The sequence below is a fragment of the Thermobia domestica genome, chromosome 4 (genome assembly GCF_964235325.1).
Source record: "Thermobia domestica chromosome 4, izTheDome1.hap1.1, whole genome shotgun sequence".
Classification (NCBI taxonomy): domain Eukaryota; kingdom Metazoa; phylum Arthropoda; class Insecta; order Zygentoma; family Lepismatidae; genus Thermobia; species Thermobia domestica.
Genome location: NC_137457.1, coordinates 39,089,090 through 39,105,478, shown reverse-complemented (window position 1 = coordinate 39,105,478; position 16,389 = coordinate 39,089,090). Strand labels below are relative to the sequence as shown.

Genomic DNA, 16,389 nt, shown 5'->3' with positions numbered 1-16,389 from the left:
TGCTGTATAGGTGAAAATTCAAAATATCCGAACCGTAAAATAATTCAATGTAAATTTGATTTGATTTCAATTTAGCGCCCATTTCAACATCAAGGCTCTATAAGACGTGAACTACTGCTTAACGTGGGATCCGAACAACATGAGCTCCCACCGAGAATCGAACCCGTAAGTCCCACGCGAAAGGCGTGTATGCTAACCACTTAGCTACGAGTGAGCTCTAATTGAATGGAAAATGCACTGTGAAGCTTTGTTTTAGTAGTATGTTCATATAGTATTTATTTTACTAATTTACTATTGCATTTCTAATTTTAGATGAACCAAAGAGTTGACAAAAACAAAAGATCGTCATCAGATTTAGAATTTTCAGTAAAACCGGTACGTTATCTATCTAAAGAAATATGTAACAAGAAAACATTTTTTCCAAATAAGAAATAAAAAACAGTGCATGTCTAATTGTATGTTCCTCTTATAGTTATTACTGTAAAACTTATTATAATAATAAAAATTATAATAAGTTTTACATCCCTCTTAATCGGAAAATATAATAAATTACGTTTCTTATACAAGAAAAATGTTTAAAACGATATTTGCAACACATTATGTTTGTGCGATCCTTTAGACCGCGCGGGACTAGTCGCGTTACTTTTTCAGTGCGACTTCTCCAGGGTTAAAGAAAGTATCATGTTATCAGTCAAATATATATACATACATATAAAGGTTTTATGGAATGTTTAGTATATATTCATATATCGCGCGTATTAGAATGAAAGCTAAAACATAATGTAAATTATTATGTGACAAATAAGAATATACGGAATGATAAATAGATATTTTATAATAAAGTCTACGGAAATAAAGGGAAAATTAGGAAAATGAAATAGAAGATTCCTATCTGTAATAAATAGAACGCATTAGTGATGCGTGGAGTCGTGTCATCTCGACGAGGAATCTGAAAAAAATACAATATATTATATCATAAGCAAATGCCTAAGAACCTAACCTAAAACTTAAACTATTTGTAAAAAACGCTACTAGAACTAAGTACTGTTAGCTACGCACTAAATCTACGGAAAATGAAGCAAGTTATGACTTACCTGAAACCAGTTATCTAATACTGTAATGTGCCGAAGAATGTCATGTGATAACACTGCGGGCATTATGAAGTAGAATTGAAGCAGTAATCCGTACGATGTGATTTTTATATCGTCTTTGTGTATTCCTGTGAACATATTGAATTTGAAAATTGAGTTTTTTTCTTCTTTGGTAGAAGAGTGGCTACGGTAGTGACTTCAGTAATTTTATTTGTCCAAATTTTCTTTAGTTCACGCGTGTTTTTAAAGAACGCCTTTGTGAACTATCTATTATTATTATTATTATTTTGCGAAATAAGAAGAAATAAAGTAACCCGTAAGCTCCTGCTAACGACAGTGGGGTAGCCAAAATAAAAAAAAACAATTAAATAAATTTTTAATGGCAAGTGAACGTAACTGCCCTGTCGGTCCAAGTCCGCAAACTTTGCGAGATCTTGAGGCATCAACTGATTTAAAACACTATATTTTTTTTAGAAATAAAGGAACTAAACACTCATAAACATTAGAATTCCTCATGCCCTCGTACGGGATACTTTTACTCTATCAAACCTACTATACTATTTACTCTTATTCACCCCGTCGCCTCTATGAACAGTGATGAATTCAACTTTGTAAAGTAAAGTTGGAAAAGTAAAAATCTCACAGATACTATCGCAAATAGGAGGTTGGACAAGTGTACTTAACCTGTACCAATTGCGAAACAGCTATACCGTTCTGTAGTTACTCTTAAACTTTACAAAATGGTTTAGCGGACAAACCCCACCCACATCGTCCAACCGGGTAGCTAGTTAATATATACATAGTCTTGTTTTCTCAGTTAGTAAGCATAGACAGATATTGGATAATGTAGATTATCACAGTTTAACTTCGACAGCTGTAAATACATGTACGATTTCAAAACTAGAAACAAAGCATTATGAAGAATGTGGAAAGGGAGGAATTACTTGCGAAGAAGAGGTAAAGAAAGAGAGTTTTTAAGATCTCTATTATAATGTACCTTGTAAGTATAAGATAATAAATTTCCAGGAAAACGTGACGTAATGGGGAAGAAAGTATATATTCGTAATCAGCGCCCCAAAATGTTAAGGAAACGCAACTCAAAACAAACTCATCTGTACTTTTGTTTAAAAATGGAGAGAAGTTATCAGTTAGTTAGGAAGCATGAAGATTTCTTACTTATGAGAAGTTGAATTTATTTACTTATATTGTTATACAATAAAGAAGGTTATAATTGTTTCCAGAAACAACATGATAATATACTAACACATTTGATTATAGGAATTGCATAGAAAGAAAGGTTCTTTGAATTCACAGAAAGAGAAAATATTATACATGAATAGAAATCTAGATAAACAAAAAGTATATTAACCCTAGAAAGGCAAACTTCACTATTAACCCATTAAAGGTAGTACTAAGTAATGATCTATAAATATACGATTCATATAGAAACTATTATTGTTGCTTTGCTCAAGGTTCCAAAATTGAAGTTTTATTGTTTAGATAGTATTATAGCGCAACTATTATCCAGGGCCGTAATTTGTGGGGGCAGGGGTGACAACTGCAATCTAGGGAAGCTCCCCGCCGTTTGAGAGTCCCCATTTTAAGACAAAATTTTCTAACCTCATACACGGTACGAACATGAAATTATAAATGAAGCATCAAACAGGTTCGCTACATTACATAAACAAAAAAGCACACAAAAGGCAAATCAAACAAAAATGAGTCGTGAGCTCATTTCAGTAAACAAATATTTACTATTAGGGGCTCTAGAAATAATATTTATTCGTATGGCTTAGAGATTTATCAATATTGTCCCCTTAATTAATTTGTCATGTATGGAACGGGCCCAGGGGCGTAAGTAACGGCCGCGCAGAACTTGTCGTGTGGGAGGGCCCACAGACTCCGGGGCCCATAAAAAGTAAGAGAAAGTGGAAAGGGAGGGAGAACAAGAATTATAAAAACAACTTTATCTAGGGGCCCAAATACACATATTAATGTTTGTCCCCCCACAGGAAAAATCTAAGTTCCGGCGCTGCTATTATCCTAAATCTTTTAGAAGTACATGGAAAAAAAAGCAAAATAAACATTATTAACACTTAAGAACAAACTTCTGAGAAAGTATAGATATATCACTGATTATTTTTGCTACTAGGAAATATTGAATTCATATTGAATAGTTATTTTACATTATAAGTTTGATTGGTTCACAAATCACACACAGTTATAAGACATTTTGATCTGATGTTCACCACATACTGGCTTATTGCAGTTATAGCAGTGTTCCTTCTTGGGATCTTTCCACTTGAATCTGTCATTGGATTTGTGTTCCAGGGACAATTCTTTCCTAGCAATTCAATAACACCACTAACTTTCACTTGTCTTTCGTCAACTGGAAGTTCATTTGCCTTCTCATCTCTAAAATATACTGCTCTCTGTCTAATTTTATCCAGATTCTTTTCTTGAATGCGTGGCGAAACTGCTATTTTCGTTTATACGACATGTGGAAACTTTCCGCTTCTTTGGTTGAATTTGAGGTTTCGCATTCAACAGTTCAAACTGCTAACACAAAATATTGTTCAATATCATTTTCACTGGGGTAGTAATCTGGATCTTTGTCGGAGTCATCTGCTTCTTCTTCTGATCTCACATCAAATTCAGCGTTAACTTCCTGCATTTCTGAATCTGAGGTTCCTCTAATATCCGTAAAAATAACTTCCTCGCTATTTATTGCACCACACTGGTCCATTTTTGTAGTAATAATTAAATATTTACGAATGACAATGATCCATTGATGGTAAACATACGTAAAAAATGCGTGCAAAAAACTAACGCTAAAGGTAAACACACGCTGAACTTACGTGTAAGATTTTACGTTAAAAGGTAAACATACGTCAAATTTACGTATAAGGTTCTACACTCAATCATCTGGCAAAGACAACATAACACCTACCGAAGTAATTAACATCGGAACTTCAAGCCAACTAACCCGCGATAGCATATCTAGAGGTTTGTATCTCTACACACAGTTCCTGCTACGCCACATCAGTGTTTCCAGCTCGTACACTAAAAATTTACGTAGTTTACCTTTCTAGGGTTAACTAAAAAATATTATATTGTTTCGAAATTGCACTGTAATTACGAAATAATATTATTATTAGATATCACTTCAATTTCCTAATTCTGGAATATTGACTGCCCAACATATATCATTACAAAAGCTTTCAATCATTTTTTTGTTTCTTCTTTTTCTTGTTCACTTCAACCATGGGGTGATGGGCCACATGAAAATTTCAAGTTTTATCTCCCTTGAAAAAGCTGTTTTATACTTTCATAAGATCTCTTCTCTGTAATTGCATCTAGATATTCTATCTTTTGTCTTCCGCTTTCTAGTTTTCCTTCTGCTTTTTCCTCTGTCAGAATGTGGCCCAATCCGAGTCCAGTTAAGATGGCAAAGAACGCTGTGTGTTCTTTTAATATTACCTTCATAATCTGTCGTCCTTCATTAGCTTCCTTAAGTATGTGTTAGTTGCTTTTCCTCTCTTTCTTTGATATGTACTGTGTTCTGCGCCAGCACCATATTTCAAATGCTTCTACCTGGGACATTTCAGCTTTTCTCAATGTCCACGTCTCTGATCCGTAAAGCGAAAAGATCCGTTCCGGGGTCTCAATAAATCTGCGCTATTCTGGAACTTACATGTTTCTCACTTCTTTCGTCCGAGGATATTTGAATTCCAATTAGGGGAACGTCTTAACGTCTTTGATATTCTCTCCATCTAGTCATACGTTTGCCTGTTCCCGTCTTGCCCTTGTTCACTTTATCACTTTGGTTTTCTTCTTATTTATCTTAATTTTCCACGCTTCTTTCCAATTTCATGTTCAAGTTTGAAAGTGCTTCTAGCAAAACCTTTTCGTTCATCGCTATCAATATTATGAAATCAGGAAACCTTATTACGCTGAAGATCTGTCCATTTACTTTTACACCTTTCTTGTTTTTAGCAGAGAATTCTTTCATTGCTTCTCTTGTATAGATGCTAAAGAGAAGAGGTGAAAATTCACATCCTTGCCTCACTTATTTACTAATTCCTGCTTCTTTCTGATCTCTTCCTGTATCGGGTGTCTGGTTCCTATAAAGTTTTTATATTATTGTTCTGTCTCGATAATCTACATTGAGATTCTTCAACGCTCTGAATATTGTATTCCAATCTACGTTTTCAAAAGCTTTCTCTATATCTACAAATGCTATAAAATTGGTTTCTTTATTCTGATGTTCTGTTCCATATCAACCGTATACTCAGTATTGTTTCAGTTGTTCCCCTTTTCCTCGTTAATCCAAACTGGTCTTCCGAAAGCATTTTTGATTTCCCTTCTATTCGTTGTCCGATAATTTTGCACAGTATTTTTGATGCATAGGTAAGCAAACTTAACGTTCTGTGTTCTTCGAATTTCAGTGCGCCTTTTCTCTTAGGCATAGGCACCAATATGCTTTTTTCGTAGTGTATTAGTATTTTTCCGATATATACATTTCACTAATAAGATTAAATAGTTTATCTTTGATGCTATTCCGAGATTTGTAATAACTTTGGTTGGTATTTGATCTATTCCTGAGGCTTCCCCATGTTCCATTTTCTCCAAAGCATTCTCAACTTCGCAATCAAAAATTGATGGTTCTAACTCATTTGCATCAACGTATTCTTCATTCTCTATGTCTTGTTCGTTCAATCAGTCTCCTTTGTAGATTTCTTCAATGTTTCCTTCCATCTTCTTGTTATCTGCTCCTGTTCTATTACCTTTGTCCCGTCCTTGTCTATTATAATTTGTATGCGTTTCTTTTTCTCACCGAACTGTTCTATATGATGTTTCTATACTGTCTTTGACTATATTTTCCTCAATTTATTTGCTCAAGTTGTTTATCCAATTTTCTCCGGCCTTCTTTACTTTTTTGTTCATGTGATTTCTAAAGGTTCTGTATTGCTAATCGTTGTTTATCTCGAACTGTTATTTTGCCTCATTATTTCCAATATTTCTGCTTTTTCCAAAATTTATATTGGGTTCTCGTTTTCCTTCGTATTGTGTAGTCAGTAGCTTTTGTAATTCCTGTTTGCAACTCTTTCGAGTCGATGTAATCACCTGTTAAAGGTACCTTAGACATTTCTTTGCCTGTTGCATTTGCAAACTCTCTTTTCATGTTTTCATCTTTTCTTAGCTTCATTGTGTTCCATCTTTTGTTTGGTGCTACCACTCTTTCCCTCTTTAGTCGGGGTTCGCTCTTTATCAACACTAAATTATGGTCTGTGTCAACGTCTGCTCCCGGGTAACTCTTACTTTTCTTCACTTGATTTCTAAAGAATTGCCAGACCAAAATATAGTATATTTGGTATCTTTCTTTGTCTGTTGGTCTAGTCCATGGGTATCTTCTTCTTAATGGTTGTTCAAGAGATTGTTCGTTACAGTCAGATTATGGCCTTTGCAGGACTCAACTAATCGTGGGCCATTGCTTTCTCCTAGGCCGAAATTCTCAGCAAGATTTTCTTTCCTGCTTTCGCCTACTACTGCGTCCTATGATATAACCCATGATTGTTAAATTGTCCTGGTCTTGACCTTTCAATACTTCTATGTTTTCATAGGTTTCTTCTACATCCTCATCTCTGTAGCTTGATATAGGCATATATATTTGGACTATTGTCATATTCCTCGGATCGATTGTTATCTTCAACATTAGGATCTTTTAATGCTATGCCCAGCTGCCTAATGCTTTCTGTCCTATCTTCTTATTAAAGCCAAAACCGACTGCTGACGTACCGTTTGCAACTCCTCAGTATATCACCCTGAAGTTCCCGCTCCACATGTATCCTCCATCAGGCCACCTAACTTCGCTGATTCCTAAGATATCTATCTTCCTGCGTTTCATTCTTTCTTTAGAATTTCCTGTTTTCCACACTGCAACAGCGATCGTATATTCCAGGTTCCTATCCTGCAGGAGTTTCTTTTGATGACTACCGAGGAGGCCCGGCTTGGTTTCCTTCAGCTGCGGGTCGACACACTCTTCCGATACTATAGCCTTTACAAATCGTTTCAATTGTAATACATTGACAGTATCGTTAATAATAACGAGGTCTAATCCTGGCATAGGAAAAAATAACTCTTAGAAACATTTAACTACAGCTCTGGTTATTGACAATGCTGTGCGGTACTCAATGCAAATAATGTGGAGTACCATGTGTAATGGTCCATGATCATTAAAGATGTTTTTATGTATTTTCCCGTGGGAAAAGTTCCTAAGAAACCTATACCAATGGCATCTCATGTTGCTTTCACAGAAATAGTACTCATTAGTTTGGATGTCGCGTGGTGGTCAGTTTTCTACTCCGTGAAAACACGATTGAAATTGTTAACAGATGTTCTCAAACCTTTCGAGTGAAACGCTTTTAAGCTCATTGGCAACGGTCGTAAAACAGCTGCATGATGAATGTCCGTATGGTATGCTATTATTATGTTTTGTATAACGAGGGGTTGCACGGAAATTTTCCATTGATCGGGTTGGTGTTAATCCCCAACTAACAAAAAAAAATTTATTCAATATAAAAAAAAGCTTTATATGATCTATCAAATTCAAATTCAGCTTCATCTAGAATGTCGCTCTAACCATTTATGAAGTTAATGTAATCGGGACATTCACGTTGAAGTAGGGCTAAAATTTCCGGTGTGATATTCATAATTTCTTATTACAAAACTGGAAATGTGTTTACTTTCAATAGTTGATGCTTGTGTGTAGGAAATAACCTACTTGAGGTGTTGCTGGGGTTATTCTTGGAGCTTGATACGAATCATTCCTCATAATTCAATCTTGCATTTCAACTACTAGTTAGATATCCTATTATTCCAGGATTTAATTCGACCCAAACCAGACAAGGCATGATGGTCAGTAACAATGACTTATTAACATTGTTACACAAAAGATCTCTTTCTTGTCTTTTCTACTTATGCTCAAGGTTTAACAATTGATCAGTAGGCGTGGGACTCGATCCGTTGACTGCAAGAACTTCAGGCTAACTTTCTATCCGATATCCAGTAAACGGAAAAAGAATTAGTTCTTTCGAGAGACATACGCAATACTCTGGTCTCGTTAGTTTGATCCGTGTGTGTGTTACGTCAGAATTTATATGACGGCTAAGTTTTAGGATTTTACTCGTTATTTCGTCAATAATAATTAATTGCTTCAACGCTTCACACAGAGTTGATAAAGTATTAAAAATTAACACATATTTCAAATAGTTATCGAACATACAACTCTAGTCACAATAATGATTCTGTTTAAGATGCCAACTCACATTTCTACCTTCAATAAGTTCGAAATTAAATTAATTACTATTACCAGATAACTATGTTTAGTTCCATTTATTTTTGTCATGAAATGATAATTCTGTCTGTAAATCCATAAACGTAATAATGTCATTACCTCCTAGTGTATACCGAAGAAACATGTGACATACATCTCTTCTGTTCTTATTAATAGATTCGAATATATGTCTCTTTCTTTTCTTCCTCTTTAGTTTCAATAATACTAATTCTAGTATTATCAGTAATAATAATAATAATAATAATAATAATAATAATAATAATAATAATAATAATAATAATAATAATAATAATAATAATAATAATAATAATAAACATATTTTTCAGACACACTTTGAAATATGTAATATAAAGTAGTGTTCCTTGAACATATAAAACTTCCCTGCTATCGTACAGTTTTTAACCCTGCTGTAAGCTATCAACCAAAATAATTCCCATTTTTTTAATTGCATTTGTTTATTGCCTACAAACTTACATTTGAAGGTGATCTAACCGAAGCGATAACGCAACCTAGCGAAAATGTGATCGTGAACTACTAGTAACTCGCCATTCTCGGTATGTTGATCGCCAATGTACACCTCTTCCGGCATTAATGTACTGGACATTGTTTATAAAATTGATCGGAAAACCTTACTAACTAACTCATTGTTCACGGTTTGGACTGCAAAGTACGATATTTCTTCGGGCTATTGTGCCTACAGAAGTGACATATGTGTGTGTGTGTGTGTGTGTGTGTGTTTACAGAATTTGCTTTATTTGTACAACTGGATAGTTAAATCATTTATTGTAGTAAAGAAATTAAAACACATGGCTTTAGCGGGAATCGATCTGAGAACCCAATGCACGTGAGCTTACGTTGTTATCTATCATCAAAACGCTATTTAAAATGGGAGTAATAGTTCGAATGAATATGGCGAGAGAGGCAAATTACTTCACGTCGAATATTGTCCTTGTTTCGCTGTTTTTGCGTTCCCTCTATATTTTTCGTATAATCCAGAAAAAGAAACGGTGACCTAAAATGTTGTTTCAGCTGACAAAATTGGAATTTGTTGGCGAAATAATATCGGTAATGTATAGTATTTTATTTTCATACCACTGATGGATGCAAGGGGTAGATTATACTCTTCGTGAAAAACGTGCATTTAATTGTTTTACCGATAGAACAACAATGTGGCGCGCATACGTAGGTGGTTCCAAAGAAGTCACGTGCCACGAACTCGAAAGAATTCAATCATTAGAGAAAGATCTTGCTCTAAGTGCTGTGAGATTCAAATGAATCTTGCTTTTTTAGTTTCTAATTATGAAAAATACAATTGATACCGGAGAGTACCGTCGGTAACTGCACAAGTTGAACGATGTCATACTCCAGAAATTGCAGGAATTTGTTAAACTTAAAGTAGTCGTGTGTTCTTCAAAAGTTTTTAGAGCTACGATAAGATACAATTACCACACACTCCCAACTAAACCGACATTTCCTCTTGTTTCGCTCTCTTCAACAGTTCTTGTGTGGTATAATATTCAATTTCGATGTGGCTATAAATCAACACCATTTTCTGTTCTACGCGGATAAAGGAAAGTACTACTATGAAAGAAAAACTCTGCAGCTTGCTGAAAGATTGTACAAGCTTTTAACCAAGATAGTCAATATACAGTATAATTGATTGAAATGTATTTTTGTGCTGAGAAATAGATCTTGTAAAACACAGACCAAATGTCTAATGACCGACAACCCGATAACAGAACTGTCAGATTATGACTTTACACTTTTTCTAAGCCTGGTGTCTATATTATCTATAAAACGGAAATAGTATGCAGAACACTCAAAAACATACCGAATTTCTTCGAGAAAATATGTAAAAGGTAGCATCTTTTGTAATCAACTTGGAGAGGAATAATGCTGGAAGCCCTATATATGGTGATATATCTTGGTAATCTAGTCCAATATATTGCAATATGTGGTGAATATATCCATTTACTATTAACTGTGAAAATGAATGCAGGTATTGGACTATATCTATTGATATAATGTTCATAATATAATGCTCATAATCCTCATTGATAAAATAATAATAATAATAATAATAATAATAATAATAATAATAATAAGAAGAAGAAGAAGAAGAAGAAGAAGAAGAAGAGCATTACAGTACCAATTACGTAAGCAATGCCATCGAATAAAGTAAACAATAATTGCTAAGAAAGAATTCGAACCTGAGTTCCTGAGTTTCCTGCTTCACCACTATGTCATAAATTTCTTACACAAAGATAAGAAAATAGGCTAGTTGTTACTGAAGATAAACAGTGACCTTTCTATATCTACAAGTGTTGATACAATTCAAAGAATGTGAAAATAACATCTGAGTGTTTCCATAGTTGCAAATTAGAATTTAAGATGAAGAAGAATGTTAATGTAAACAGGGCCCACCCTCAAAACCATGAGGCAGGCTCAACTTGAAAAACGATTCGTCATATTTTCTTCATTGAGAAAGTCTACATAACTACTTTTTGAGTCAAAGAAGAAAATCTTGAGTAAGTCATTGTGACACTCACAGATGAAATGCCTCTATGGTCTAACATGAAATGATCTGAACTAACTAATTGTTTCGATGGCGAATTAAGTGATTAGGTATGTAAGTGGTTAAAGCATTGTACTTATATTCGAGAGGCTCGGCTTCAAATTCCCGCAACGTTAATTTTTTCAAATGTTTCAATTCCAATTCCAAAGCAAAAGCATATTCAGTATTAGAAGAACGATCTTCTGTCCAGAAAGAAAAAGATGTTGGGATCAGAAAGAATTCAAGGCCTGAAAATGGAGGCAATGATTGGCAAACTTATTTCTTGTTGCTGTTCTAGATTTGATAATTTCCCTGGATCGGAATGTCACATATTATGGATGCATCAAAATGTCAAATACTAGTTTCGCCAAATAATATTTCCATATAACTAGTCAATAATAAATACAGAAAATCCATATCTTGAAGGAATTAAATGTCGACTGAAGACATGTAATTATTCAGTTCAGAACTATTATTCGGTTCAAAATATAACTTTGTTGCGTATTATGTCAAGAAATCTGAAGCTCAAAATATATAAAACGATAATCATGGACGTTGCTGTCTATAGTTGCGAAACATTACTCTGAGGTAAGAACAGAGACTAAATGCTATGCATTTGAGAATAAAATCCTGAGACGAATTGTCTCATCCAAGGTCATCGGTAATGTGGAATGGCGGAAACTTTGTAACGAGGCACTGTATAATTTATACAATTTACCAGACATTTTTAAGATCTCAAGTCTAAGAGGTTCTAGTCATCAAGTGATGTAACAAGGATAGAATAAAATAGGAACTCTTTCGAAGCTTCAACTGGATTTTTCTCAGAGTAACAATTAGGAACACCATGGCGAATATGAAAGGATAAAGTCAGGATTAATATCAAGATTAATATCACAGGATTAGAGACGCAAAGTAGAAACACTGAGGTAGTTAACCAACAATACGTAGAAAATGAAGTTTTTGAACTGTACTGAGTATAGGTTATTTATTTTTGAAGTTTATAATGACAGTTTTTCAAATGAACCTAAATTTCAACGAATTTTAATGATTTTTAATGTACGCAATTTGTGAAAGATCGGAAAGACTAAAAACACTTGTGCTGCTGATATTCACATTAAATATCAAGTCATTTATAATTCAACCAATATGGCTCTCTTAGCTCATAGAGTGTGGATTTTTGCTTCTTTTTCTTCTTTCTTTAGTAATCTGCTCTTTATGCTATACAATATTGAATATATCATTTCTTAATTTGTTGCATACACTTATATATTTTTATATGGAGTAATATTTCTCTTTAATTTCCAGTGCATTGCGAAGATTTTAACTTTCAATTTGACAACACTATCTAGCAAGTATGCCTGAGATAACTAGTTGACTTGAAGATCTTGCTACCAATTTTCCTAGTATTGATCTTCAATCCTACTTCAAATAACCACCACAATTTCAAGCATTATTTTCCTCGGAAAGAATCAGTGATGGTTTTACGTATTACCCTTACTTAATCTTGGCAATCGTTGAGAAGTTGAATGTATACCAGAATAAAATACAACATATTGTAATTTTTAATAACAAAGTTATATTTATATTCGTCTGAAACACATATTTAGTACAATATTGTCAATGCTGTTGTTCAAATTATAGATTAGGAAACGCTACAAGAATTGTGCTTCAAATCTTTTAGAAATGAGCAATGTTTAAAGTGAGCTTCGTAATGCATTACTGCACAATTTCTTATTTTGTACTTAGTATCCATCGTGTACCTAGCATACATCAAAGATACACAAAGATGAGGAGAGTGCAGAGTTACTTGCGAATGGTATAGTGGTAACCGAAACAGTGCAATCTTGTTTACGACTGTAGTGGCTCTATTCCCATTTTTCACAATTTTGGTGATAATCCTTATGATTCTTAACAGCTAAAATCAAGGAATCATAAAAATATCTTATTTCCAAAACGTAATTATTACTTTACAATATACTGTACCTTTGTTTTTCCAAATTCCTTTTTGTTTTACCCTAAAAGTTTTTTTTTTGTTTCTTCCAGTCTTATTGGCGTAAAATACGTTATATTTTCATTTACTTATTTATTTGCACTTATTTGCACCTACCTATCCGATGTGAATCCTTGGTGAAACTTAGTTTCGTAGATAAATTTGAGCCCGATTCTAGAAAAAATGTGAATTATGTACTGATCGACTACGCCTAATCTCAAATATCAGATAAATACGATGTTAAATTAGTATCATATGTGAGAGAGATATGTAAAATACTTCGTGCTTGTGTTATTTAATTACTTAAACTTAGTTATTATTCATACTGAAGTCATTTCTTTGATAGGCAGATTAATGTACTAGTACCGCAGGAATCAATGTTAATAGCCTAGAGTAAATATTTATCTGTTAACGTTTTTCGAAAATCAATAAATAATAATTAATTCTTGTAGCAAATACATTCGTAGTCAATTGTAATTAATATATATTCACTCTATATTACTTGCCAAAATGAAAAACGGCAGTCCTTTCCTAAATTAATTATAAGTACTACCTATTTCGAGAGTCTACTAGTATAACGTTACATGCAACACTTCAAGGGTTAGGATTATTCAACATTTATGATAGGATTTACGTACTCCGTTGTTATTGGTGTAAACTATACGTACAAACGTAATTGATTTGATTTTACATGCAATACAAACATTAAGGTTTATGTCTTTAGTTACATATGATCTTAGTCATAAATTTTACTAGTTTAATAGTATGATATTTTTTTCTCCTGGAACCTCATACTAATTTATTAAAATATTTCTGGTAATAAATAAAAATGTCATGTTTCTCTACTGTTTTTAACTTGCTGAACAGACATTAATATGAATCGAATTTATGACTTCTTGAAAGATAATATATGGAAAACAGTATTTTTTAAAAAAATTGTCGATAAGAGAGCAAAGTACGATTTCTAGAGTTCAAGTCGTTATAAAATAACAGATACATATTGCGCGCTTTCATGATATACCAATCCCTGTCGTACTAATATGTCAATGGAATCTACAGTATAAGGATTCATAGCAATTTTCAATGTAATGATTACTAATGCGTTCTGTAATAAAATCATGTTATTTATCTGCTTTCAGGGAGATTCAGGAGGACCCTTAATTTGTCCTGCAGTAAATGGTAAGGTAACGGGTGTAGCATTTGCAGCCATTCTGATCGATACGCCTTTAATGATGGCTTCTTATGTTCACATAGGATCAGTATTGGACTGGGTATATGATATCATTTTATCAAACTCAGATGATGAGATCCCTGATGAGAGTGGTAATATAAGATACATTTAACTCTATTGGATAATAATCATTTTATATTAACTGAAATAACTTGAAACAAAGTAGCATGCATTAATAAAAAATACTCGAGATTTTGTACGGAATACTGTCACTTTTATTCTACAAAAGAGTTGAATTTTAATAAAATTTGCAATTTGAAAATTTTGATTGTACATAGTTGAAGTGAGTTCTTATTTCTTGACTTTAAACATACCTCGAACCTAGGACCATTTGAAAATGTAAGACCTATGTAATAGTAACTCTCCTTTTTGACATTTACTTCGTGAAAACTGCGTTTAAAACTAAATTCATACCCGTTTGAGTTGAATGCATTTAATGAATACTATTGGAAATTACACTGTATTGTGTATGATCACTTTTAGGCACCACAAATTACAGCAAGCTAATGAATTGGAAGAGAGAATAACTTTTAAGGTGTCTTTGTTTTATAATTCTTCTTCTAATTGAGATAACTATCGGTAACCTTTGTTATAACAGAATTTATGTACCGTGTCCTGCGAAAACGAACTAAGCGCCACTTTCATACTTTTAAGAAAATTACGTATAGAGGTTGATGTCCAGCATTAATGTAGCCATAATCAAAAGTGAAATTATGTTTCTTTTTTTTTGAAAAGTTGTTGGTTTTCCTCTCTTTTCGATTGTGCAAAACGTTCTAGTGTTTATCAGGAACCAATCGTCGCATTTACGTGGATTTTCAAAAGTCGGCGCTTAGTTCACTTTTGCATAACACGGTACATATTTAATTAGTCTATAAATATTAAAACTTATGAACCAATAAAGATAATATTCAGGCCTTAGAAATGTGATATGAAATATTTGTAGAATTCTAAAGTAAATAAATTAGTAACTTGATATCAATTATTTGATATTAAAATAATAATTGATATATACTTGCGAAACTTTGTATTGACTTCAAATGCAAAACTGGGTACACATATATACACAGAAAGAAAGAGAGAGAGAGAAGGCGTTAGAAAGAAGGTGGTGGTGAAGTGGTGTTTGTGAGGAAACCGTAAACGAATACAGTTTATCAGGTTGTTGAAAGTCATAAGAGTTTTAGAAAGTTTCTCGCTACATCTACTTGTTGATACAGTATTAACGAGGAGAAAAATATTTTATTTGGAATGTTGACTTATATGTAGGTGCAATGAATAGACATTAATAAAATTATTAATATGACTTCTACAATGCTTTCTAGCAACTTACTAGTATGGTATGACACTTGCCATTAGTACCTTCTGCATTACATAAACGAAGTAGTTTCTTTTGATTTAAATTCTTATTGCTATTCAAAATTCTTAGCACTTTGAACATTCAGTAACACAAAGAAAATTGGAATGATTGTGAGGTTAACTATTGAATAAATCTCTTCAATCAACTTTAATCATGATAAAAACATAAAAAGTGAAGTCGTGTTTGATTGACTTCATCTCCGGTTAGCTCAAGTGCGAATTCGAAACTCCAGTTGTTGAAAACACAGTATTCGAATGTATAAAGTTTCTCTTTCCCGGTGCGTGTAGCAGAGGACGCATTTATGAGCTGTTAGTGAAACCGATGGTAATAGTAAATGTGAGCAGACGACTCAACATGTGTATCAACAGTCAACAACGTGTTACTGAAAGCTCTGGTTGGGAGACATATTCGACACATTTGTTCCGAAATGTAGATAGTTAAAGTAATCGAAGAACTACAGAAATAAAAGTAACAAATGGGAAAAGGAAGTCGTGAACTCCGGAAGAAAAATGAAGAAAATGAAAGGAAAAAATGAAGATTATTAGGATTGTTTGTTCAATGTTAATTCGAAAAGTAAAGAGTTGCACAAGTTTAGATCATAAAAGAAAGAAAAAAAAACATTTTCTAATCCTGATTCGGATTAAAGTCCCAATCTCAGATGTTTAATTTGAAGTGCAAACTTCTGATTTCAAATCCAAATCCTGTTCTAGCATTTACTAAAGATCGGGTAAGGAAAGGCGGTAAAGTTCTTCCCTAACGAGTGCAAACTGAACCTATGTGGATCTGTGTAAGTTTAGGAGGTATATGGTGAT

The 16,389-nt window shown here is 33.4% G+C and overlaps 1 protein-coding gene across 2 annotated transcripts in view; it reads left to right on the top strand.

The window, feature by feature from the left end:
* The window catches only part of LOC145683298 (chymotrypsin-like elastase family member 3B), a 368,302-nt gene extending 353,872 nt beyond the window's left edge, over positions 1–14,430 (top strand). For both annotated transcript variants that reach the window (XM_081754658.1, XM_081754657.1), the window contains exon 8: positions 14,132–14,430. In XM_081754658.1, coding sequence (XP_081610784.1) covers positions 14,132–14,335 — 204 coding nt within the window. In that variant the 3' untranslated portion in view covers positions 14,336–14,430. The remainder of the gene's footprint in view (positions 1–14,131) is intronic.
* Positions 14,431–16,389: the final 1,959 nt, after the last annotated feature.